Source organism: Mycteria americana, chromosome 11 (assembly GCF_035582795.1).
Source record: "Mycteria americana isolate JAX WOST 10 ecotype Jacksonville Zoo and Gardens chromosome 11, USCA_MyAme_1.0, whole genome shotgun sequence".
In the NCBI taxonomy this organism is placed as follows: Eukaryota; Metazoa; Chordata; class Aves; order Ciconiiformes; family Ciconiidae; genus Mycteria; species Mycteria americana.
The window spans coordinates 24,662,525-24,687,433 of record NC_134375.1 but is presented as its reverse complement, the minus strand read 5'-3'; the positions used below and the strand labels follow the sequence as shown (position 1 = coordinate 24,687,433).

The window sequence follows — 24,909 nt, the reverse complement described above, 5'->3', positions numbered from 1 at the left end:
CCCCGCCCCTCCCCCACCCGCTGTAGCGCACCCCCCTCTCCCTCTCTCCCCTCCTCCCTCCGCAGCCGCTTGAGCGCGGGCACGACCCCCGGTAACTGCCGCACACCCTCGGCGAGGCCGTGGGCCGCCGCGGGGGCGTCGTGCTAAATCTCCGGGGCGCGGGACTCCATCCCCCACAACGCCTCGCTGCGGCGGACCCCGCAGTGTGCGAGGAGCCCATTGGCAAAGCCGCGGCTCCGCGGAAAGCCTATCGCCTCCCGGCTCCTTGCGCGGGGCCGGCAACCGCTGTACACAGTGCGCGGGCGATGCGCGCTGCTGCCGCGCGTCTCCTCAGCCTCCGCCGCCGCGCTCGCAGCCGGGCAGAGCCATGAACCTGGGGTGAGGCGGGAGGGGAGGAAGGGACTCGCTGGGCTGGCAGCGAGAGTCACTCACAGCGGCTGGGACGCGGCCCTGTCCGGGGAGGGACGGCCCCCGCCCCTCACGGCCCGGGAACGTGCCCGGCCTTCCCCGCGCAGCGGGCCGGTGCCGCGGCTCTGTGGGGAATCCCGCGGCGCGCCAGCGTTAAGGCGCTTAGTGCCTCGCGGCCCAGGCGCTGGTAACGGGAGCGAGCTGCGTGACAGAGCCGAGGGGTTAGCAGAGCCTTCTCTCGGAGGGCCTCGGGAGGCGGTCTGGAAAGCGGTTCAGGGGGATGAGGTACCCTGCGGTGTGAGAGGACCGCCGGTACCACCCGTTCGGCTGAGCAGCTTTCGGGCCCAGCCGGTCGCGTTCCCTCCAGGCGGGGAAGGGCCGACCCAGCGCGGCGGCAAGGGGCGGGGGCGACCGGCGCCCGTCTGCCTGCTGCGGGCTGGCCGCGCCAGGACCCGAACCGCTCCCGGGGCCTCGCCGCCGGCGTTCATTGCATCCTGCCCCGCCGCCGCCCGCCGCCACGAGGCGTCTGCGGAGGAGAATAGGTGCTGGGCTCGGCTTAGCTGCCGTATGCTACTCGAACGGCTAGAATTACAGCTTCGAGCACTTCTGTGCTGCCACGTTAATTAGAAAGTTGCCTGCGAGCTTTACATGTGTTAGATCTTTTTTTTTTTTAAGATAAGCGTTATTTTGAACATCAGTCTTCATATTAGATTTCTCAAATTAATGCATGGAAGAAAGAAGAGCGTTTGGGTGCAACAGTAAAAACAGTGTTATAATTAAGTGCAATTGACGTTGTTATTAATGTAAAAATCTTACCATTGTCAGATTACTTAATATTTCAGATTCCCCCCTCTCTCTCTCTCTCTCATTTTGCAGAGATGGACTGAAGCTTGAAACTGAAGTGTTGGATGGAAAGCCAAGGCTAATTTTGGCTTCTTCTGGTATTTTTTAAAATCATTTATCTCAAGTAATCTTTAAAGCTTCTTGAAGTTAAACTTAAAATCCAAGCAATATGAAGCACAGCTTTATTGAAATATTTTTCAAATTAGGAAGAATATTTGTGCATTGTTGTTTAGATGTCCTCTTTCCCACCAGCTTGTCAGTGGTCTGGGTTGATACTGAACTTCTGAGTAGTCTGTCCACTGGTGAACAGCTGGCAAATAGTCTTGACTCTTTACAGCTTGTCTCTCCATTAATAAAAAAACGTGAAGTACTATTATATATTGACTGACGTAACTTGAGAATTTCTGTAACTTTATAGCACCTTACTTACCAAGGAAGGAGACCTAATAGCTCTCTGCTTAATTTACACAAATTACATCATTACAGTCACATTTCTGACGTTAGAGCAGCTTTACTGTTTGGCAGTTGATGTTTATAATTTTCAGTAAGCAGTTTATTTAGGCCAGATCTCATTCCTACCATCTGAGGTCAACTTTTCCAGTCTGTGTTCATAATTAACCTTTAATAAATTCTATTTTTGTGATTTGTCAGACATACATTTCTTTACAAACACAAGTCTGCTTTCCCTAACTGTTCTACATAGCAGTCAGGATACAGAAATTCTCCATTTAATGCCCTCTAAATTATATTTCATTTTCTGCATTTACCAGACAGCTGTCTGATGAGGCATTATGGGATATTTTGAGTCAGTAAGGAATACCAGTCCACTAGAAACAAAACCTTGCAACACCTCTAAAACAGCAGTGCTACAACTTTCACTTTTTCCAACCATCGTTAACATCATCAGCTGGGTAGGGGCAGTGTACATTCCAGAGTGCTCTAAGATAAAGCATTATCTTTGACTTTGAACTAGCCTTGAACAAGCAGCCTTCTTCAGGAATTAACATGTTTATACAACTGATATAAGCAGCAATTCCTTGAATTGAATTGTGTCAAAAATTGCATCAAATCGTATTACTTCTGAATTTCAGTTTTCTGCACTGTCAAATACTGCTCACAGTCTTAGGGGCTAAAGTAGCATTATTCTGTAGTAGCGTAAGATAGTTGAGATAGATAGTTGTTTCTCTTTTACACAGAAAAAAACCCCAAAGAAAATAACCCATAAGCAGCACTTTGGAGTTCCCCATTATGTATCTCCCCACTATGATGGCGAAGACCCTATTTGTGTTTCTTTCTCTTTTCCACAGAGAAGGTGGGTTTGCATAGCACGTAGAATCCCACCTTATTTAATTGCTGAATAGCCAGAAAGAAGTCAAAAAGTGATTCTTACCTACTCATGAGTGTTGAATGCTTGAGAACCCAGTGATAGAGACAGCTGCAGAACACCCTTACTACTGAAACATTATCAAGATGGTTCAGGATTTAATGCCTGTCTCTACAAGACAACAATTCAGCATTCTCCCAAATTTTAAAATGTTCATCTAGGTTGGAAACTATTAATAGTGTAGTTTTGCAGACTTTATGAACAGTGTTCCCCAATGTCTTTAATTGGTAATGCAAAAAAAAAGAAAAGTATAGGTGCTACCAGTGCAGAATGTGCAACAACCACTGCTAGAGTAATAATCGTGTAGTGCAGCTGGAGAAGCCTTGATTCCAACAGATGTGTTCCACTAAAATATGATCCCTGCTATTTTCTCCCCTTTTCCATTAGCCATATGTGCAGGATTCCTTGTGTTGGGTACCACATTCCCTCTATTAATCAATATTATAATATTCTTTATTAATAAGTATTATATTAAACATAGTACTTAATATTATTTTTGAGACCACTGTACTTTTGTGAATCCTCTAGGATTTAGGTTAAAAGACTGAAGAGTATTTCAGGGCATAGGTAAGGGGCACAATAATGGATGGTGTGATTATGCAAGTATTGTTTCTTTAGGCTCTCAGTGATGGAGACAGATAACATCATGTAGTAGGATGGGGTTGGATGCAGGGACTGTCCTGGAAGGATGTGGCACAGAAAGCAAACTGAAAAATCACAAAATACAAACAATTAAAAATAGCCATTACTGCAGGGCTCTCTCAGAAACACAACGAATAGCAGGGGAGGATCAGACTTACACAATAATTTTATTAGATATATATAAAACTGGAAATAGTTACTGAAATATATCTAATTTTTTTCCCAACATACTTTTGAAGTGTGTATACTGAAATAAAAAAACAAGTAAAATAATATAATTGGAGCAGATGTTATGGGGAAAGTACTTTCTCCCTGCCTTACAAAATGAGATGAATGTAACAGTTTATTAATTTCTCAAGAGTGTTTTTCAGGAGGAAGTTTTTCTTAAATACGTCTCTCATATGTTTGCATTTGTTTCCCAAAAGATAAATCAAAGCCTGCAATGAAGGTAAGTGGAAAAATGACTTTTTTGGTTAGAGTACACAAATTCACTACTTAATTTGTTAAAACAGAAATTTGGGAACACATTTGAACTGTCTAAATACTTGTAATGAATGATGTTTATGAAAGATAAATATGTATTTCTCAGATTCATAATAGCTGTTAAAAAGGATGAATTAAAAGTTGTATGACTACTTTTACCTTTGCAAAATGCTTTAGTTTACTTTGCCAAGAAGTTACAGCAGTACGGGGAATCATCTAAATCAGAACTTACACAGACCTTAAAGGCATTCTGAAGTGCATTTTAGTTCCAAATTAGTCATAGAGGTTGTCTCTGTCTGAGTAAACTGGAATGCAGTGGGTTGGGGAAGGAAAGAAAGCAGAAAAACAGCTCAGTACATAGGAGATAATTACACGTGTGCATCAAGGACCTTGAAAGGGATAAAACTTTAGAACAGAATGGGAAAATCAAGATGGAAGTAATAGTGGCTGTATGGTGAAAACATATAGCTGTTCGAAGCCAGGCTTCAGAAACACCAAAGAAAAGCAGAATTAATGTTTATTAATTCTTTTAAATGTTATGCTACATAAAGTTATTTTTCATACTGTCATTTTTAAATATTCAGGTGCTGTATTCTCTTCCAAGGTATTTCTAGTGCTCAGGAAGATACTTCATTAGTTTCTACTGAGTTAGTTTCTATTGATGTAACAGAGAAGAAAAATGATACTTAGTTTACTGGTTGCTTCAATCTTGTTTTCGTTTGTTACCCATGCACATCTATTTCCTTATTTAATATATGGTGAAATCTTATTGCTTTAACAGATGGGTAATAAAGCCAGAGTACCTAAGCAGGCATTGAGAATAAGGCATACTGGGCATGTCCTGAGGTCGACACAAAATGCTTGTATCAAGCAGGAAAACTTAACAAAACCAAGGAGTGAATCAAGCTTATCAATGACAAAAGGTGAAAAACTGCAAGTTACTAAACACCCTTCACATGAAGCCGCAACTAAAGATCGCTCTTTGATTTTCCAAAGAGATAGCACAAACAGATGTCCTGATTCAGAGAATCCTGATGTTGTTAAAAAAAGTAAACAGAAACCTCAAAACCCATGTGTATCAGCTGAAGACCTAAGAAGTTTGGTGTGTTTAACACAAGAACAGCTTCAACAGATTTGGATGACTGTAAAAGAAGGAACTAGAAGCATCTCTGAGACTCATAATGAAAAGCAAGAGGAAATGGGTAAGATACTGATAGTTGAATAAGTTAGTTTCATGGAAATGGAGCAAAATGTGAAAGCTTAACTTTGAGTTCATAATTTAAGTTTATTTGCAGGTTGCAGAGGTGTTACTCTTATGGTTAATGGTCTTAGACAAAATACTCTTTGCTATTATGGATGTGAAATTGCCTGTTACTGTTAGGAACCAAGCATTTGATAATTTTAACAGTAAAAACTAAGGATTGCTTGATAGTATTCAGTACTTTGATGAGCAAAACAGCAAGCAATTCTATCAATATTTCATGCAAAAAAGGAACCAGTTTACATTGGGGGAAAAAGCATAGTAGAACTGCACTGTACCGTTACCATTAGGAGTTTGAAAAAAAGCAGTACCTCAAAGAGTTAGGCCTTTCTGGTTTTGTGAAGAGTTCAGGTTTTGCTATGTGTCTTGAGCAGTAGTACCATTTTCCTCTGGCCCAAAGATGCACGTGTATCTTTTTGCCTAACTGTAATATTACTGAATAGGGTTTTGTTTTTTTTTCCAATTCTTCTACTCAGAAGCATAAGAACTATTGCATATCTTCTTGTATTACATCCTTACTGCTGTTTGTGGACCTGTGGAGGTGGCCAGCTCTTTGCCACCAAGAACAAGACATGCTGCAATTAAGTAATTAGAGTCCCAAAGTCTGAGCTCTTAGCCAAGAATAGTGTTTACTGTAAGTCTAGCATTCTAAAAATACCCTGTGATGTAACTTACGTGCCTTAACCATACAAGCAGGGCTGAAAACAGTTTTGTTCAATAGTGGGGAATTTGCAAATTGCTGCTGTTCTTAAAGTATTTACTCAATGCTGAAGAAAGTTTAGTGGTCATATATATATATATTTTTATATATTTGTATTTATTTATATTCTACCACAGCTACTAATGAGGCATCAGAGGAAAACATAGTGTTGCTCCCAAAAGCTTGTGAAGTTTCATCTGTTCCAGATGAAGCTAACTCCGATTCAAGCAGGAAACAAGAAGCATATCCACAGCCAGGACAGAAAGTTACGTACGTAGATCTGTGTTATTGTCTACAAAAACAGTATCTCCAATAAAGATTCGTATTGTAATTCTTAATCATAGTAGAATCTTTATAAATACTAATTAAAAAGTTACCTTTAAAATTAGCAGATTAGCTTTTCAGGTAAATTTTTTTCCCCCCCCCCCTCCTTTTCTCTAGAAAGGATTCGTGGAAACCTGCTGACATGTTTAGTACCTTGGGTGAAAGAGAAGGGGAGAAGTCCTTATTAGGCTTTAGAAAGACCCAATGGAAGAAGGAATTAGGTACTTATGATACACAGAATATATTTTTGATCAATTTATTACACTCAGGATGCCAAGAAACTTTGCATTCCTTATGCTCTTTTAAATTTACTTATATCAGTGCAGTTGCTACAAACTGGAAAGTACATAGTTTTATTAGTCTCTAAGACAGATGAAGATTCTTGAATTTCAAAATTTTATGCAAAGATTATCTATAACCTTGCAAAAATGCTTCTTAACCAAATAAATATTATCACGAATAAATATATGCAGTTATGCTTCATATTTTAGGAGTTACTTGCCACTGATTTGGTCACATTCTGCCAGTAGTTGATAGCCATTATCATTAACATATTTATTTGTTTTTTAATGGGAAAAGCATCACCCTAATCTACAAGCATGACTGAATATATCAAATTGCAATTTGAACTTGAAACAGTTTGCAGTCCTGCCCCATTACCAGCCAAGGGGAATCTCTGTAGAAAAATAAAAATGCTTAATGCAGTAGTAAATTCGCTCTGACAAATTAAGCTTTTTATGATTCACACGCGGGAGTGTTGTGTTTTGTTTTCAACTTGGTGTAGACCATCTGGTTTCAGGGTTTGTTTCTGCTTTGTCAGTAGCTTCCATGTATAGCTCCATTGGTTTTAATAACATTACAGCAGTCCAAGACTGGTATAATAAAATGGGGAGAATGTATATACTTGGTTATTTCTGTTAGTTTTCCCTCTTCCCCTGGGACATTGATAAGCCTTCAGTGTTTTGTAGTCTTCTCAGAGAGATTCTCCAAATACCTCTACACCTCTGGACAAAGACTCAGCTGCCATCCTCTTAAGAGCAAAGTCATGTTTAGGCTGATTAGTCAGACAATGGTGACTTACTCTTGTAGTCCATTTTACAATCAAAATTACAGAGTAGACATGCATTGCTGCTTTTTTTTTTTCCTTAAACTGCTACATGTCTGTATTAGGAACTCTTACTAGAGTTTGTTTTTTTGGAAGATGAACAGGTAGCACTGAAGAAGAAACTGAAAGAAACTTTGGAGGGAGAGGTGGGTTATTTCTGGGCAAAACCTGGCAATAATAAAGCCCATAAAGAGAAAGTGGAAGCAGCTGACCCAGATAAGGTAAGGCCATCAATAAACACACAAGAGCATGCAGTTTCCACAGCACTGTTCCAGAACTGTTCAACTTTTAATTAATACAGGATTTTCTTTTCTGTATGAATCCAGTCAAATCCAGTCTCAGTGGTCACTTTAAGCTCTTTCATGGCATGAATTGCTGCAACTCCCTGTTTCACACTTACCTATTGCTCCAATTTGTAGCTTCACAAGTTAAGATCTTTGTAGCATGAGCAACCCATTCCTGTCCTTCCATGTTGATTCCTAACTGAAAGGTATAAATCTTTTCTAGTTCTGTTTTGAGGAATAGTCTCAAATGTGATTCCTGGTTATATAATGACTTACATTGTTCATGAGCTGTCATATATATTTGATTGCTTAGATAATAAGCACAGCAATTTGACTTTTACTCTAACCTGCCTTTTTAAAAGTCAGCTGTCACTCTGAAAATGCTGTGTCAGATAATTATATTAGACGAGACCGCTTCTCCAGTGAAATTGATTGCTGTTAAACAGAAGTTAGGGTTGTACATTGCTTTTTTTGTGGCATATTCAGCATTCCTAGAAAAGTTACCACTCTGCCCCATAAGAATTTGTTTCAATCTACATAATTAAGAAATACTGGATGTGAGATGCTTCGTTACAAGTTTTGGCTGAAGTTTTAATGAATAGCAGCTTCTAGAAGTATAATTTACTTGTTTATTATATGATAAAGGCGATTTAATACAAACAAAACAGGTGAGCTAAATAAATCAAGTCTTAAACAACAGTGGTCACTTTATTTGCAGACAGTGCTTCCAGCTGACTCAATTATTACCACTGAGGAAAACTGTGTCTGCACAACTGCTTTAACCACAGAGGCTAATAAAGCTCCACTGAATATTTCAAGTGCTCCAGCTGGGCAGTCTTCTGATTTCAGTTCCTCTGACTTACCAGCTGTCAATTGCACAGCATTTGTTTTAGGGGTAAGATTTTAAATTACACGCAGTGGTTTTTTGGTTTTTTTTTTACTTATTTATTGACAACTACTATCTTCAGTAGTTCTTTTAAACCAGAATAATTCAGTAGACCTTTTTGCTCTATCTAGAGAATTGTGTCTGAATGAATGTTTATCAAAATATTGATGCTTTGAAGACTGAGCATTTTCAAGGCTGATGTGAGGAACAGTACTAGAGGTGTGAGCTGAAGTGTTACTTAGCTTTTAAGTATGCGTTAAAGAAATGGGTTCCCACTTCTCTATCAGAAATAGATGACTTTAAAAAAAAATATTGATGGCAGGAGGTTCAAGAAGTAGTTTCTGAGTTATTGTGAGTAGGCACTGATTGAAGAGTGGTTTTTGTCAGCATTGAAAGTTGTCAGTGCCACTGGAGTTTGTTAAAGAATACAGATATCCATTAAGAAGCAGGAACAGAAGATGGTATCTAGAATTTACTTGAGACAGATCACTGCCAATTAGATCATGGTGCTGAATCTACCTGGAATGCAGACTGAGCAGTGAACCATAGGAAGAAGGAAGGGATTTTTATTCATGATACATGTAAAGAAGTATTGGAGTGAGAAGCTGATGGTTCAAGTTAGAATAGTATTCAAAGACTGGCTTATTTAGCATCTTTCTAACAACTGAAGCATTTTTACGGAGCAGTCAGACATTTGCTACAGTTACAAACTTACATTCATTTTTTTTTTGTGCAAGAGAACAGCCCAGTTATGCCTGGCAACTGAAGGCAAAGTTTTCTGCTAAGTCTTTATTATGTGGCTAGACAAGGTATGGAATTTTTTGTACAAGGAAGAGACTAGCACTTATCTTATTTCAGGAAGCTGTGCCACAGGAACAACCTTTTAGTGCTTTGAAGCACGAGCAACAGAAGAAGTGGCTTGAAGAGCTGGACAAACAGAAGGAAGAAGCTAAGCTACGAAAAATAGAAGAAAAACTTAATTTATCAAAGGTATCTGTGGTTTAGAGGGACTCTTTGGAATAAGAGAAGTTTTTCTCTCCATTTTTGTTCTAAGAAATAAAAGATGAAATGTAGACCTAATGAAGTAGCAACAAGGATGTAATTACCTGCAGCATGTCCAGGTTTTCACCATAAGTCCATAGGACAGTCTAATTGAACATTCAACCAGTAGCTGTTCCAGTATTTCGGTGGCAGAGAACAGACTACCATGTGTCTGGTGTGATGTGTTAGAGTGCTTGCTGCAGAGATGAAAACAGAGCTATTCCTATACTTTTTTTTTTTCTTTCCCACCATTGTGTGAAAGCACTAGGATTTGGAAGGTGTTGTAGAGACACTGGCCACTTTGTAAAAAGACATTTTCTGTAGACTACAGAAGGAGATGAGAAAAGAGAAGGAAAGTTATAGAAAACTGTGGTGTGTCACAGTGGTGTTCAAACCCTGTTTCTAGAAATATTTTGATACGCATATATACGCACATATGTACACTCTTACGAAACTTTTTAAAATACTTGTACTCCAAAAAGTATTGAAGAAAATAGCCTTACCTTTTTCACCCTTTGGTTTTTCCAGGCTGTTGAATGTAGGTCTCTCATGCTGCATCTAGAAGGAAACTGTGGCCAGTATAATTCGCTTTGCAGGTGGAATACCTGAAGAGACTTTTAATACTGTCATTATTGGCCAATTTGGTCAATATATCTTTTACCCCTGGAAATTCTTCATATAGAAGCTGACTTCTTTCCTTTACATGTTACTATTTCTGCTATATTAGTAGTTTTAAGGTCAGTGGAATACTCTGCCTTCTTATACAGCCTGATACTGACACACTCTTCTAAAGACTCTTTGTCTTTTGAAGTGAAGAAACGTGCAGTGAGATTGTACTATTGCTAGAATACAGACTTCCAAATTACCGTACACAGTTTTAACCCCAGGATTTTATCTTTCACCATGCATGATGAGTATTCACATCATGACATGTTCTGTAGTATTAGTGAACAAGAATCTTGGTTACCACAACTTGATTGATATGAATGTTCATAGTCTGTGGCCTTCTAGATTAAAAGGCTACAGTTTTTACTCTCAACTGAAGCATTTACAGCAATTACACAATTCCTAGACAGAAATTGTCCATTTTAATTCCACAGTTTGTAGTACTAGAAGAGAGCTTTCCTCCCCACCCTCCAAAAAAACCCCTTGTTGCCAAGGTTGGTTACATACTTACACACAACACAACTCTTTTGATTTCCTGAGTTGTTGAAGGCATCAGATTTCCTTTGCAAATTGAGCTTTGTAACTGTGAAGGAAACACAGCTCTGAAAGGTTCCTTCATTAGCTGCCTTGGGTTTTAATTTGATAGCTATGCTGTGGGAAGATGGGTGCAGTCACCAGTGAGTAACCTAATAGTAATCTCACTTCCAGCCTCTTTTTGAAAGGAAGTTAATGTGCACTTAATCTCGTTTTCTTCAACATTTTTTTTTTCAGGTCTTGTGTTATACTCTCAACCCTTCTGCATATTGCACCACAGACTTGCATAAGAATAAAGTAGATTTTCCAACTACTCTGATCTGCTTCTACATCACAGAGTATTCAAAGGGAACAAAACTCAGGGAACAGGAGGAAGAATAATTTGGATTCTTATTATTTGGACTATGATTTTCTTACTCCTTTTAAAATAGGTGTGAAACTTTTCTGACACAAGGGAATTTTTGTTTAAGGAAAGGATTCCAGAAAGCTTATTAGATTAGATTATGTTAGGTTTTTTCCTGCAGAATGCAAGTTTTGAGGCAGCCATTCTCCAATCCCTCCAGAGAAACAGCTCTTTTAGTCAGAAGAGAAAACCGCCTCAGTCCCTATAGCAAAAACAAAGGCCCCTTAGGTAAAAATCTTTTAATAGCGATATATTGGAATGTCCCAGTTGCCAACATTGAGCTGAAAAGGTAAGCCTGGGTGGTACAGAAGAGAGACTTAAACCCAGTATGTCACCTCTACAAAAGTTTTAGGTACTTTGCTATGATAGCAGTGCTGGCTGCTGTGGGTGGAAGAGATTTTGAAAGAAGGCTTATTTTATAGTGGGTCTGTCTAGCTGAAAATAGGAAGTTAGAGATTAACATCTCTGCCCAAAGCACATTAATTCTGCTACCATCCAGAATTAAAATGGAGGGGGTAAATGTAGGACAGTGTAAAAGATGACACTTCTTCATGCTACTATAGAGAGAATATGTACACAACAGGAGGAGAGTATGGCAGAGTGGACAGGGTACTGACCTCTCAAATCAAGCAGTTCCCAGAATGATTAGAAAAATTACGGAATGGAATAGTAATATAAATTGAAAAAGCAGTACCAAAAAGCCTGAATCCATGTTAACTTACTTTTTTCATTTTTCTTTTTTTTTTTCCTCCCCCCACTTTCTAATTTTTGGGTTTTTTTTTTTCCTGAAAATATAGTAGCAATATGTTTTTGCTGACCAAGTATATGGATCAGCAGTATAAGTATATAAGTATAAGTATATATCAGCAGTATCAGTATATAAGTATATGGATCAGCAAGTCTGATCTGACTTGCAGTTTAAGCAACAGAGGGACTTCTGTTTTCCCATTTAGGGAATTAACTACTGTCTGTATTGTAGCCCCATAACAGAGCTTTTCAAATGTTCCTGTTTTACAAAACGTGTATTGTGTGTTTTGTTAACCATACTTTATAGCAAAAGTATAATTGAGTGCGTTTCCATTTGTTTTGTTGCTTCATATTTATTTAGGCTGAAGAGCATGACAGATGGGCAATGCATTTTGATTCTTTAAAGAACCACCTTAATGCTAATGCACAACACCCCTTAAATGGAATGTACAAAAAGCAGCCTGAAAGTCTTTGCCTGTCATCTGACCCTAAGGAGCTGACTGCTTTTATTCACCCTTTTTCACCTGCAGCTTTAGGCAACCTCATGCCCTCAAAGGTGGGAAATGCAGAAAAAGCTGCTAAAAACAGTACTTTGGAACACGGTCAGAAAGTCAGGTGAGTGAGCTTTGTAAGGATAATGATTTTCCCAGCCAGTACGTTTCTGATACCTCCTCAGAAATAAAAAAAAAAAAAAAATTAATAAGATCTTTAAATCTGATCTTTGGATCTTATTCATTTGGCTTTTGCTTTTTTCAGAAATACCTGTTGTTTCACTTTTGAAAGACAGAAGTGCTTCCATTGTTTATTAATAAAATTTACTGCAAATAACCTCACTTTGTTCCTTAGTAAAATGAATTTCATAATTGTAAATTAATACAAAGGGATAACCTCAATATGAAAATATTACTTGAAATCTAATTGATTCTAATTAAGAAAGGCTTTAGGATTATTTTCTTATGATTAAAAACATTTACATGTTTCTTTGTTCATAGTTTCCTCCGTTCAATGACAGCTCTCCTAGACCCTGCACAGATTGAAGAGAGAGACAGGCGGCGGCAGAAACAGTTAGAACATCAGGTAGACGTCTGTTTTACTAACGCTATTTTAGGAGAAGAAAGGATGAAAGGTAGTGTGTCACATGAATAAAACATGTGATTTAATACCAGAATCCAGTGAGGTGCTTGACTTTTATGCTTCAGATTACATGTTTACAGTTGTTTAACGGTATTTCATTCAGTTAGACTCTACCGTTTTCTTTTAATATTTGTACAGAGGTGATTGTATTTCTGTAACTGAATTCTTGCCTCAAAAAATGTACAGTGCAGTCTTTAGAGCTCTAGAAGGTTTGTGTGCATTTTTCTTCAGTCTCCACTGTCATCAGGAGGACTGATATTTACAGGTACCCACTCCATGAATCTTTACATTTTATCTACTTTATTGTCATTTATGTTACTTCTGGGGCACTCTAACTGAAGGTGTGTCTGCATGATGATGCCTCTAGCACAGCGTAAAGAAGTCTTAGTATAAATGTAACGAGCCTGTTCTGGTCAAACTGTTATTCTGCTAGACCGAAATACTAGTTTACAGTATGTAAGGTAAAAATCAGGCCACCATTTCTTTACAAGAAAAATAAAAGCATTTTTGAAAACATAAAAAGCTACTTCTGTTTGTCTCTGAATATTTCAAACTGCTTTATTAGGCTGGTAGTCCTCCAAAAAAAAAAAAAAAAAAAGGCAGCTACCTCTGTTGTGAGAAATTAAAAGAAACAAAAGCGTTTGAAAGAAATTGTCGTGAAGTTTTTTTTAATTTGTCCAAATTCAATTATTATACACGTATATGGAAGTATATGAATATACAGCTTATAATACCTTTAATGTTATATCTTTTAATTTTCCTTTTTTCCTGAAATTACTAGAAAGCTATAATGGCTCAGGTAGAAGAAAAACGGAAGAAGAAACAACTGGAGGAAGAGCAGAGAAAATGGGAAGAACAAGAGGAAGAACAGCGCCTAGCACGAGAAAAAGAACAAATGCAGAAACAGTTTGAAGAAGATATGCTGAAACAAAAACAAAAGGAGGTGGGTTTTTGCGTTTTCTTTAGTGCAGATAGTCTGTAATAATACTGGGGTTTGTTCTTCGCCTTCAAAATGGTGTTGCCTCATCATTTTGAAAATTAAAACTATCTGAAATTTAGACATTAGAAACCAAAATGTGTTTCCTCCATTAATAAACTTATAACACCATACGAGTTTAAGGCAGGTTTCTTTTTTTGGGCAAGGGCCTTTTCAGGAAGAGAAATGGATAAGAACTGGCAAAAATGGAATTGTAGTTTTAAATAATGCAGAAACATGCATTTTTAAATGCAAATTTTAAATTAAAAAAAATACCTCAAAGTATGTGATCCAATTATTGTTGTTGGTCACTTGATGCTTTTAAGATGCTTCAGTACCCTGAACTTTACCTGACTGGATGTGCTTTTGCTCTGGATTAAAGACTTTTCAGAACATACTCTGGAAAAGTCATTTTAAACATCATTCATGTTCTAGAGCTTTCTCCTCTGTAACTATTGCTGACCTTTACATACTCCTTTCATATAAAAGTTAAATCAAAAGTAACATTCTGACCTTTGGTAATTGCATTTGTATACATTCTTACCTGTTACAGAAGAGTCTGTAGAAGGTTAAAAGTCTTGTCTGATGTTTTATTCTTCCTTTTGGCACAGTAGCAGCTATTACTGTTTGCTTCTTATTTGGAATAGTAGCAGAATTCCATGATGCCATAAGACAGTGTGATTCCAAAAACACACCCTCCTCTAAAACCTCCAGAAATATGGATCCCTGATTCCTCTGCATTTTCTGGATGGAAACATATAGCATCTGCCTGTAGATGCTACAACAAACTGGTAAAAAATGTGGAAAGTCATCTTTCTCTGTAATAGCTCAGCTCCTTCAAAACATGTTATGCTGGCAGTTGTTCTTTCCACCTGCAAATGCAGTAGGAAGCAGGGATGAGATGGTAAATAGCCGTTTGGAAAGGAGATTTTCCGTGGCCCAGTCTCCTTGCACCTTGAACCTGCTGAGTCTGGAAACTGTAATCCTCATATTTAGGGATGTTCTGCCTTTGTTAGGGAGGCTTCTACTGTCTCCTTTCTGTGGAAGTAGGAGGAAGCTGGGGTTTTTAATTATTTTTATTTAGGCTCCTTTTATTTCATTAAACCACATGATATAGGAAATCATAGATGGCTGAAATCAGATGGCATTTAGGAAAAGGTGAATTTATTAGAAAGGAGATAAATATCCAAATAACTTTGAGGATATAGATGCTCACTTTTTAATGCTAGGATTGAACATCTTTAATTAGCACAACAGAGGTTCTGAATTTATCTTTATAATCATAACAGTAACAGTTATATGTTACATATTGCATCTACTCAACTAGTTTTGTTTTTGTTTTAAAAAGAAAAGGCTTTACTCAAGAATATATGTAAACCTTGAGGATTATATAGAGATTAAATAATCCTATTAATTTTATTCTCAAATAAATGAACACATATATTTACTTTTTTTTTAAAGGAACTCGTGACTCTTAAAACAAATGAGCTTTATCAGACAATGCAGAAAGCTCAAGAATTAGCACAGAGATTAAAACAAGAACAACGCATTCGAGACTTGGCTCAGAAGGGACATGACATTTCAAAACTTCAGAAGAATCTTGGTGGTGGCAAGTACAAGTCTTTTCATATTCAGTTTGCCTATTCCTTTGGTGTTCGCGTGCAACTTGGTGGTGGTTTTTGTTTGGGTTTTTTTTTTCCCCGTTCTGCATTTGGGTCAGTAATTGCACCTTTGCTTCACGAACCAAATGTCATTTCAGCTTATTTAAAGAGCCTTTCAAACAAATACCAGTGTAAACTAATATGGAGAATACTGTATTTTAGTAAGCTTCAAATACTATATTACATAAAAGAAGAATTATATATTATCAGGAACATATAGGGAATATTCAGACCTGTGTGCTGTCGATTAGATTTCCAGTGAAAAAGGGAGAGTATTAGGATCTGAACCATAGTTCTCAGTCTTGCTTTGAGTTCTAAACCACAATAGTCTGATAACATGATAGCATGGTTTAAATGGAACATACATTGCTAAATTGAACAATTTTACTTACTTCTTTTTAGGTGATACAGAATTTGAAAATTGTAATGATGACATTTCACATCAAAGTCATAATTTTTCTGATGACATTAAGAGCCACATTGATCAGCAGACTTCTCCTCGGAAAGACACTGCTGTACAGACAGGTATGCAGCTCTTAAATTTAATTACTCTGATGTACCTTAAAGACAGTAGAATGGCATATTTGTGAAACTGAGCTATAGGGCCAAATCAGTGTCATTGAGAAAGGAATGAAACTAGAAAGAAATACTTGGATAGACACAGGCATGTTGGAATATTGCAATATATCACTATATTCTTCTACATAAATTATATGTCTGTATATTTGTTACTTACCACTTACAGAGTCAAATCACCCCGTCTGAACTGCAGTGTTGACTTAGAGTCATGGTCACAAGCCATGCAGGACTAAATTTATTAAGACATTTAAACATGTATTTGTAGTAGTCTTCAGCGCGAATGTTCACAGGTTTACGTAACATGGTTTGGTATCGAGCAGGGCTGGGCTCATAATGAATCCTTGAAAATACTGGCAGAAACATTGTCAATAATTCTGGAATTAGAAAACTAGACTCATTAGAAAATGAGACCTGACATTCAGGTGTTTAGAAAAGCTTTCTACAATGCTACCTAAATACCCAGACAGAATTGTGGGTCCATCTGGGTAAACTACTTTCCAGACCTTATCTTGGTTTTGTATCACACCATTAAAAAACCCAGATCAAACTTAGTCTGCATCTACGAATATTGTAGATGAGGTGTGAATGAGCAGCTTCAGTGGAAACTTAGAGTCACTTTATGACTTGTATTTAGAAATTTATTAGCTTCTTATCACTTGTGAAGTGGAAGCTTTATTTTATTATTATTATTTGCTTAAGTAACAATATTTTTGGTTTTGACAGTGCTGGTAGAAATTTTACTGTGAATTTGGAGAGTTTACAAATTAAGTAATGTTTTTGTGTATGCCCCTTAGTAAAGAAAGAAGCTAGATTGTTAGTAATTTAAAAATTGAACAAAATATTTCCATTGGAAGACAAGGATTAGGAAAGTAAGTTATTCCCAGTAGTGCTTCAAATATGACCAAACCATCCGCATGCTGAAAAACTAAACAGAAGCTGTGTTTTGCTCTTTACTATTGGGTACCATGACAGAAATAGAATTCTACATTTTAAAATAATGTAGTTTCATTTTACATACATTATTTTGCTTTACAGTGACTTGATTTTGTCCTCCAATTCCCCCCCCCCCCTTATTGAGTTTATTCTCAAACTGGTCTTATCTACTGGTCTTATCTATCTTCCACATCAAAAAGAATAAAAAAAATTATAAAAGTGTAACAACCAATTTTTTAATAAAATCAGTAATGGTAGATTGATATGCATACAAAAGCCAAACAAGTAATTTGAATAGCTTAGACTTGGAGTTAAAGTATAATTTTTTTTTTTTTTTTTAGATGACTTTAATACTTCAGCATACACTGAGTCAGCTGAGGCAAGAACCGTGTGTTGTGGATCACCTGATATTTCCATAGAATATAAAGAAACATCTAGCAGCAAAAAATACCAGAAGGAAATGCAGTATACAGATAAAAATAAAATGTCAGGAAAAGAGAATGGTGGCATTTACAGTGATCTGTATGAACAATATGCAAGAAAAGAAAGACAAATTAAGCCCTCAGAAAAATGCAGCAAAAGACCTGACTGGAACATAAACAAGCCTGGGAAAAGATACATTCCAGCATCAGAAAGATACCCTAAACAGCTACAAAAACAAAGGGAAGAAAACAAAGTAAGACGACAAATGGAGCTGCTTCAGTTGGTAGAAAGAAATACCCCTGGGAATCTCTGCCCAAAAAAGGGTGGTTATTCAGAGAGGTCTCCTTCACCTCACGAAGAAATAAATATGAAGAATAAGGGATATAGAGTCGTAAAGGTAACTATTTAGTCTTGAACAACAATGATGTGTATTTTTAAGACTCTTGTTCCACATGGTTCTGCCTGGATGGGAATTCAGTTATGTAACTCGAGCACTGAGAATTTTCCTGTTACTACCTTTTGTGTAAAGAATGGTATTACAGCATTGTTTTGGGTTTTGTGAGCAGAAGAATATATTCAGATTTTGTCACTTAGCTTTTACTGTTATTTCAGTCTTCCAAAGTGTTTATGACCTTTCATTTATCCATTATCATCAATTCATTATGTAAAGAGGGAGCTTGACTGAAAGCAGTGTGCAGGATAGAATGACATCACTGACTTGCTCTTTTTTTTCTTCAGTCATTAAGTTGTGGTGGTGGTTGAGGTATAGGAGTACCTGTTCAAGAAAACAATTTTTCTTTCTGCAAAGAATATGGATTACTGACGATGTACTCTGTTGTAAAAATGCATCCTTCTTAGTGCAATGATTTCTTCTCTGTTTGCAGTAAGCATGTATCTGTATAGCTTGTGGCTGGGAAAAAAAAACAATTTTCATTTAAAGAAAATCCTGTCAAATATATTCACGCCTTCTGTCTCACTCCCTCTCTCTCTCATGCTTGCGCGCTCTCTGTATGTATATACATACATACATATGCATAAACACCTCACTTTCTCACACCTCCCAATAGAAAAAATCTGGTGTAGAAAAGGTGGCCACTTCAGTTCTGTGTAGCCATTTGTTTACTGTGGCTACATACACATATTTTCGAAGCTGTGGGTGTTAAAAAAAAGTATGTGAAAATACATAACTGTTCATACTGGCATCTTTGAAGATTTATTCATTTCTTAAATGGAGTTTGTTGGTTTATTTGAGGTTAATGGTAAATCCAAGTTTTGCGCTTACATTATTGAAAGATAAATGTTCAAGAATTTTGTACCTGAGAAATGGGGTGATGAATTTTAAGCAGATTTTTAAGATAAGTAAGCGTTGTCTGGTACCATAAGAAGGATGGAACACGTTAATATTTTTGATTTAAATAGAAAACTTCTACTTGACTGTATCTAGAAACATGACGTTTCCTTTAATAATCATTATCTTGGGCTGAATCTTTCAGGTTTATAAATGCAGCTTTCCAAGGTCACTGGAAAATTATATACAGTATTTTTGATAGTGCTTAGAGCTGCCAAAGACATAGAAAATTGGAGCAAATCCTTCTGTAATTCATTTAATTTAGTTCATAGATGCTACAGGTCTCTTTAATGCAAGTCTTTGATAAATACCTTTCTCCTGAATTTCTCCTGAAATTCCGAGTCCTTTTGGAATTTCAGAACAAACTTGTCTTGAAATATGAAAGCTTTTAATATAGAAAAATAGAGTTTTTTATTTTACTTTTGACTTTCTTGGTTTTCTCCTAGGAAGAACAATTACATAAGAATCATTTGAATGAAGAAAGGTATGTCAATACTCTGCAGTAATGAAATGTATAAAAAACATTAATAGTGAAATATACATGCTTTTCTTTCCTGATTTTAATTTTTTTTTAAAGAATTTAGATGCATCTAACTGTCTTCTAGTAAAAAGACACAAGACCAAACAAACTGCAGGTATAAAAATAGAGTGAATGAGCAGAGGTCCAGTCCTGTGAGGATTCTTTGTCTCTACTATTTGAGAAAATAAATCACATTACTTAAGTATTGTTTGGGGTTTTTTAAACTGAAATTGTTTCACACAGATCTGAATCTCCACCTGTTCCAGCAGTTAAGAACAGATTACACCAGGTACAACAAAAACAGATACATGCTTCTAATTTCCTGGTGCATAACAACAATAGTAGAAGAGAGAAAAATACCAAGACAGATACACAGCAGAGGAGCTCCCCTCCTCCCGTTACAGAAGCTGGAAGACCTCCCTCTTCACAGTTTATTCCATATGTTCGAACAAATGAAGTATATTACCTTGATCCAGATGCACCAGTGACTAGACCTTCAACGCATGACCCACAGTATCGACAGTTTAATGGTACTGAAATGTATTGTGAACTGATTCATGTAGAAGAGAAGACATGTTAGCGATTTAGTTCAAAGTGCTACAATTTATTCAATTTGGTATTTGTTTTTACTGAATTTTGCAGTAACCCACATGTGTCACAGCACTGCCTATGCCTATGAAAGCCTATGCAACCAAATGATACTCTATTAAAAAAACAAAAAAAACAAAGAAAAAAGTTTAAAAAAATTTAAAAAGCAACAAAATTTCTTATCCTTTTATCTGTCTTTTTTGTCTATTTACCTTTAACGAAGTATGATTGCACTTCTCTGGTATTACTGTATATAGATTTGGGTTTAGGAATCTAAGTGTTGTTTAACTTAAAAATAGTGATCGTAATCGAGTAGCAACCTAAACCTCATTTTCACAAGCTGTGAAAATCTACTGCTTTCAAAATGAAAACAAAACTGATAGAGAGTATTGTTAACTGATTTGATATACATTTACTTTTAGATTCTTACCAAACGCCACGACAGATCTTTAGCTCTGATCACGTTAGAGATCCTCTTCTAAATCCTGATGTAGTTAAAAGCAGAGAGAGACAACAAGCAATTCTCAAAGGATTGTCAGAATTACGCCAGGTAAGCAAAAATTTATTGGATAAACATGTATGTATATATGTACTAAAGTCAAAGGAACATTGCAAACTATTACATAGTCATAAGCATTAGTCTTTAATTTGTTTTTCCATCATATATGATAAGTTTTGGGCCCTGTCCTCTACTTCTGTTCCCTCTTGCTAATTTTGCTTTTCATGCATTACTTCCATCTTTGGTGTGTCCTTAGAGAGGGACTGTGGACTTAGATGAGCTATGAAACACTGGAATACCTGAGGAAACTTGAAGCCAAGAGGAATGGCTTTATTTAGTCTCCAGGCTTTGATAATTAGGGTTGCTTATAGTAAGAATGTCTCAATTTCAAGGGAAGAAAGAATAGTATTTTAACAAAACACCAGAACCCTTGTTATTGGAATTTCACTTCTGCATTTCACAGGTAAGCCAGTCATGACAGAGCAATGTGGCTGGTGCAGAAGAGTTAGTGGGGTGGTAGTCATGTGTCAGTCCTGGAAAAATACTGTAATTTGCAAATTTGAAGTTTGAACACTTACAAAATCCTTCCAAGATAGCTATTCTTCTGTTAACATGTAAAAGTAAAATTCGGGATTTGTCAATCAGCCAGATACAGTGAGTGAATATGAGCGAATGAAATTTAGTTTAATACTACACACACAAGAGCTCCCCAGACAAAAGCCTGTGTATGTTTGTAGACATTGTTCTATTTGTGGTAAGTTACTGGCAATGATTAGATCTACAGGATTGCCCGAAGGATTTTGATTGTGGTGAGACTGTCTTTAAGGATCCATGTTGCAGTAAATTAAAGAAGCATAAAAGATTATTGCTGGCAACTCTGAAGTTATGTATTTTCCTTATTGGAGTAAGAATACCAGGAAAAATACTGTCAGGCATCTAGTTATTAAAGCATGAGGGAATTCGATACTCCACCTGTTGGCAACAAGGTGCGGCCCATGGCAGATGCAAACTGCAGGTCTGGACAATCACACGAACAGTTTCCTTTTATGCTTCTAAATGGCCTGCCAGGGGACTGCAAGACAAAAAAAAAAAACATTTACTTTTAGGTTTGCATTTCGTTCTCGGAAGAACACTGGAGAGAAATGTATCAGTATCTTCCCTTGGTTTTGAATAGCTCCATACTAAAAGGACTTTATTGCTAGCAGCACTATTTATTTTTCTTTGCCTTAAGGGAGAAAAATTGCATAAATGATCAAAATAAAGGGAAGAAACTCTGACAGACTTAAGTACAACAAAACTACCAGTAGTTAACACTACTAATTACCTGCTGAGCTTTAGAAAGACAGAAGTTCTGCCATGCATACATCGTGCTTCAGTAGTAGGTAAATTCCTTGTGCAAATTAAGGTCATGGCTCTCCCCAAGTTATTAAGAGAAGTTGTGACCCAAGAACACTGAAAGGTTGCCAGTTTCTAATGGCTTCCAGATAGGTTTGACTGGATCTGGTCTTCTCCAATGCTCATTAACATTTTTGCTAAATATCTACAACTGTTAGGTATTTTGTATTCAGGCTTCATTTGCCAGTGGTATTTTGGTTAAGAATGAAGCCAGCTTCAAAGCACAATTTCATCCTTGTGCTTACTGAGATGAACAAAAGCCATGGACATTTGAAGAGGTTTAAGGCGATAATATCCATGTTCACAAACTTAAGAGACAGCAGCTTGGCGACATCATTTTTGATGCATAGTATATATTCAGGTCTTAACAGTAGCTAAAAACTAATGTTAAGGTTAGTCTTTCAGTGGACCTTGGTTCTGGAAGAGAGTTAACTTAAAACATGTAGAGTTCTTTTTTAACTATCCTACCAGCTGCAGAATGCATTTAGGACATGGACTGTTGAACTTAGGCGTTATCTTGTACACCTAAGTATTGTGTACTCCTACAGATGGCACCTGGTTTGCATCAGTCATTTCACCGAGAAAGGAAGAGTAATGCAGTATTTTGTACAAAATACAATTCAGACAAAGAGTGGAGTTTACTTTTCCATTTCAGAAGATAATCTAGTCTTGTTTTTTGAACTTACATATACATGCATAAGTATATATAGGTTGGATTGATAGTTTCAGAATATATATATATATATTCACAGCATATTTGACCATCTTTAGCCTTTGAAATACACACCCAGCTAGAGTGATAGATCAATACAGTCAGGCTGTTTCAGGAACAGTCCAGCTGAAGTGGCTGACCCGTGGGAGACACCAGTGAAAAGAGGGCAGACGAAGGCCTTCCTCTGCCAAAGGGAGGGTGATTCTGTCATTGCATTTGTTACAAGACAGCAAGTCTCTTCCTGTCTTTCAGGTGACAGCAGGAATAGGAACTATCAACAGACTCTTACTTTTCTCACTGAAATTGAATGAGTCAGTGGAATAAGCCCAAGTTTATTCATCCAGCAAAGTGAATTAAGTATTTGTGAAAAAGAAGGGCCAAAGTTTAAGAAAAAGGACAGAACCCCCAGCTACAGTCAGTACATACTAGAGCATTTTTACTAAGGCGACAAAACCACTTGCCAACAGGTTGTAGCCTCCAGTGGCTAAGCGATCTTGCCAGCCACCAGCAGCTGGCTGTCCAAGGACACGCAGAGACAGACCTCACTGCTTGTCCCATGTCGATACTGCGCATTACTTTTCTCTAGGCCCCTTCTATGACCTCTGCAAACCATGTGATAAACTTTATTCCAGTCTTCAGTGTTACTTACTTGTTTCTCGCCTCAGCTCTGGGTTGATTTAAGGCAATTTATTGCATGACTGTTGTGTAACATGCTACTAAACGCAAAAAACACTCTATAATAAAAGTAATTATTGATAAAGGGACTGAACAAGTCCACTGACCCATTAATAGAAATAGCAGATACTGTTGGTTAGGTAAAAAGCAATTCAAGTGATCTGAACGTAGGCAGCTGCTGCTTTTGGAAGGATGCAAAGTGAAGGCTAACAGGCTTCTTTGCTCAGTGAAGCCAGTTCTGCATGACCTCTCTCCCCTTCTGTGCCACCAGGAATACTGTAGCTAAATTGTTGTAGTACCTGCCGGCTTGCGTTAGGGTGATACTGAGCTGTGCCAGCAGCCTATAACCCTTGTCTTTGAGAAAGGGCTTGTAACTCAGAGGAAAAATACCACTGTAACTTTTCCTTTTTTTTTTTTTTTTCCTTGTAAACGCACTTCCTTGGTATCAAATTACTTCTGCCAGGTCTAAAATGGATAACCAAGGGGCCAGATGTATCTATACATACGATCCTATTAATTACAGTAAAAAGACTGATTTCAAATTTATGACTATACCTGACATAGCTCTATCATGTATCACATAGCCAAGGATACACTTCCAAGAGTTTATTATAAGTTTTTTCCATTGTCTAGTACTTATGAGAGCCATTAACAAAGCAGGAACCTTTTACATTTTGAGAGTAAATACGCATACTAAAGCATCGGACACTGTTCTAGTTCAAATGGTAATGCTGTCCTTTATCTTAAGAGTGTAATTTATGTTAAGACTAAAAGCTGGTACCCCTCATGGTTTTGGGTTCAGCTGTGTACAATACGCTAGAATACCACAAATGCAGTGACAATGCACAGGGGAGTGAGCAAGTCAAATTTAATCCAATGGAAAAGTCTTTTTTCCTCTGCACAGTCATCCCTGGAAAGGGGACTGGCTTCCACTCCAGTCACACGTCAAGTCTTCTGCACAAGACAGGAAATCTTGAGTTCCCTCTCTACTGAATGTATTGTTGTACTGCTTTTTTTAAAGTTGTGTATTTAAAAAGCATCGAGCCTTAACAAGTAAATTGTTTTAAAATATGAAACAGTGACACTTTATTAGTTCAGGCTGCATGAAGACAGAACATTCACGTTTCCATTCCACTTACTTCAGGGCCTCCTGCAGAAGCAGAAGGAGTTGGAGACTGCTCTGATTCCCGCTATAGCTCAAGAAGAGAGCTTTATTTTGCCATTTTGAGGTACATACGAATGTTCTGAATTCCTAAAACATAAAGGCACAGCACTTTGTTTGCTACTGTAATTAATTATGAACCATCTCTATCTTTTTTATGAAAGATTTAAATTATGTGAATTTGGATAGATTACAGGGTCATGTTGCTTTTCATACTGAAGATACATTAAACTAATGATGGTGTGTCTGTTTAGAATGGTCTTCATGCTACCTGAAGACATATGTCCATTTAATATAAACCACCAAACACTGTACAAAAATGTTACTGGGTTTTTGTAGAACTCAGTGTATGTGTTTTGATAAATAAAAAGATTAAGATGTATTCTGAATGGCTTGGGTAGCCTTTGTTGGTATTTTTAATGATATGAAACTGCTTGTACTTAACGATGCCGACAGCTTTTAGGCTTAGACAATGTATATTAACTCAAGTAATCCCAGACCTGAAGACCACACAAGTGCCGACTATAAACTTTTCCCCCCTCCCAATTAAAACAGGATAGCAGCACTTAACATTATAGTGGGCTGGGCCCAAG

At 37.4% G+C, this 24,909-nt stretch overlaps 1 protein-coding gene across 4 annotated transcripts; it reads left to right on the top strand.

Moving 5' to 3' along the window:
• The first annotated feature begins 245 nt into the window (after positions 1 to 245).
• CCDC66 (coiled-coil domain containing 66) lies at positions 246 to 24,899 on the top strand. 4 transcript variants are annotated; one of them, XM_075514193.1, is made up of 19 exons: positions 246 to 378; positions 1,285 to 1,349; positions 3,703 to 3,725; positions 4,542 to 4,962; positions 5,859 to 5,991; positions 6,163 to 6,266; positions 7,247 to 7,371; positions 8,153 to 8,329; positions 9,179 to 9,310; positions 12,073 to 12,326; positions 12,704 to 12,788; positions 13,627 to 13,788; positions 15,283 to 15,430; positions 15,885 to 16,007; positions 17,336 to 17,814; positions 19,212 to 19,249; positions 19,529 to 19,815; positions 20,296 to 20,423; positions 24,299 to 24,899. In XM_075514193.1, exons 1-19 carry the CDS (start codon positions 368 to 370, stop codon positions 24,380 to 24,382), a joined length of 2,979 nt encoding a protein of 992 aa, XP_075370308.1. In that variant the 5' UTR covers positions 246 to 367; the 3' UTR covers positions 24,383 to 24,899. The 4 variants fall into 4 exon arrangements, with proteins under 4 accessions (XP_075370308.1, XP_075370309.1, XP_075370310.1 ...); XM_075514194.1 differs by lacking the exon at positions 9,179 to 9,310 and having other exon boundaries at positions 24,299 to 24,897; XM_075514195.1 differs by lacking the exons at positions 8,153 to 8,329; positions 9,179 to 9,310 and having other exon boundaries at positions 247 to 378; positions 24,299 to 24,896.
• Positions 24,900 to 24,909: the final 10 nt, after the last annotated feature.

What these genes read in the sequence shown, in the direction of transcription:
- CCDC66 (XM_075514193.1), top strand. An exon ending in TGAAAAGCAAGAGGAAATGG is followed by an intron (nt 4,963 to 5,858) that starts GTAAGATACTGA and finishes ATTCTACCACAG; the next exon opens with CTACTAATGAGGCATCAGAG. An exon ending in AAAAACTTAATTTATCAAAG is followed by an intron (nt 9,311 to 12,072) that starts GTATCTGTGGTT and finishes ATATTTATTTAG; the next exon opens with GCTGAAGAGCATGACAGATG.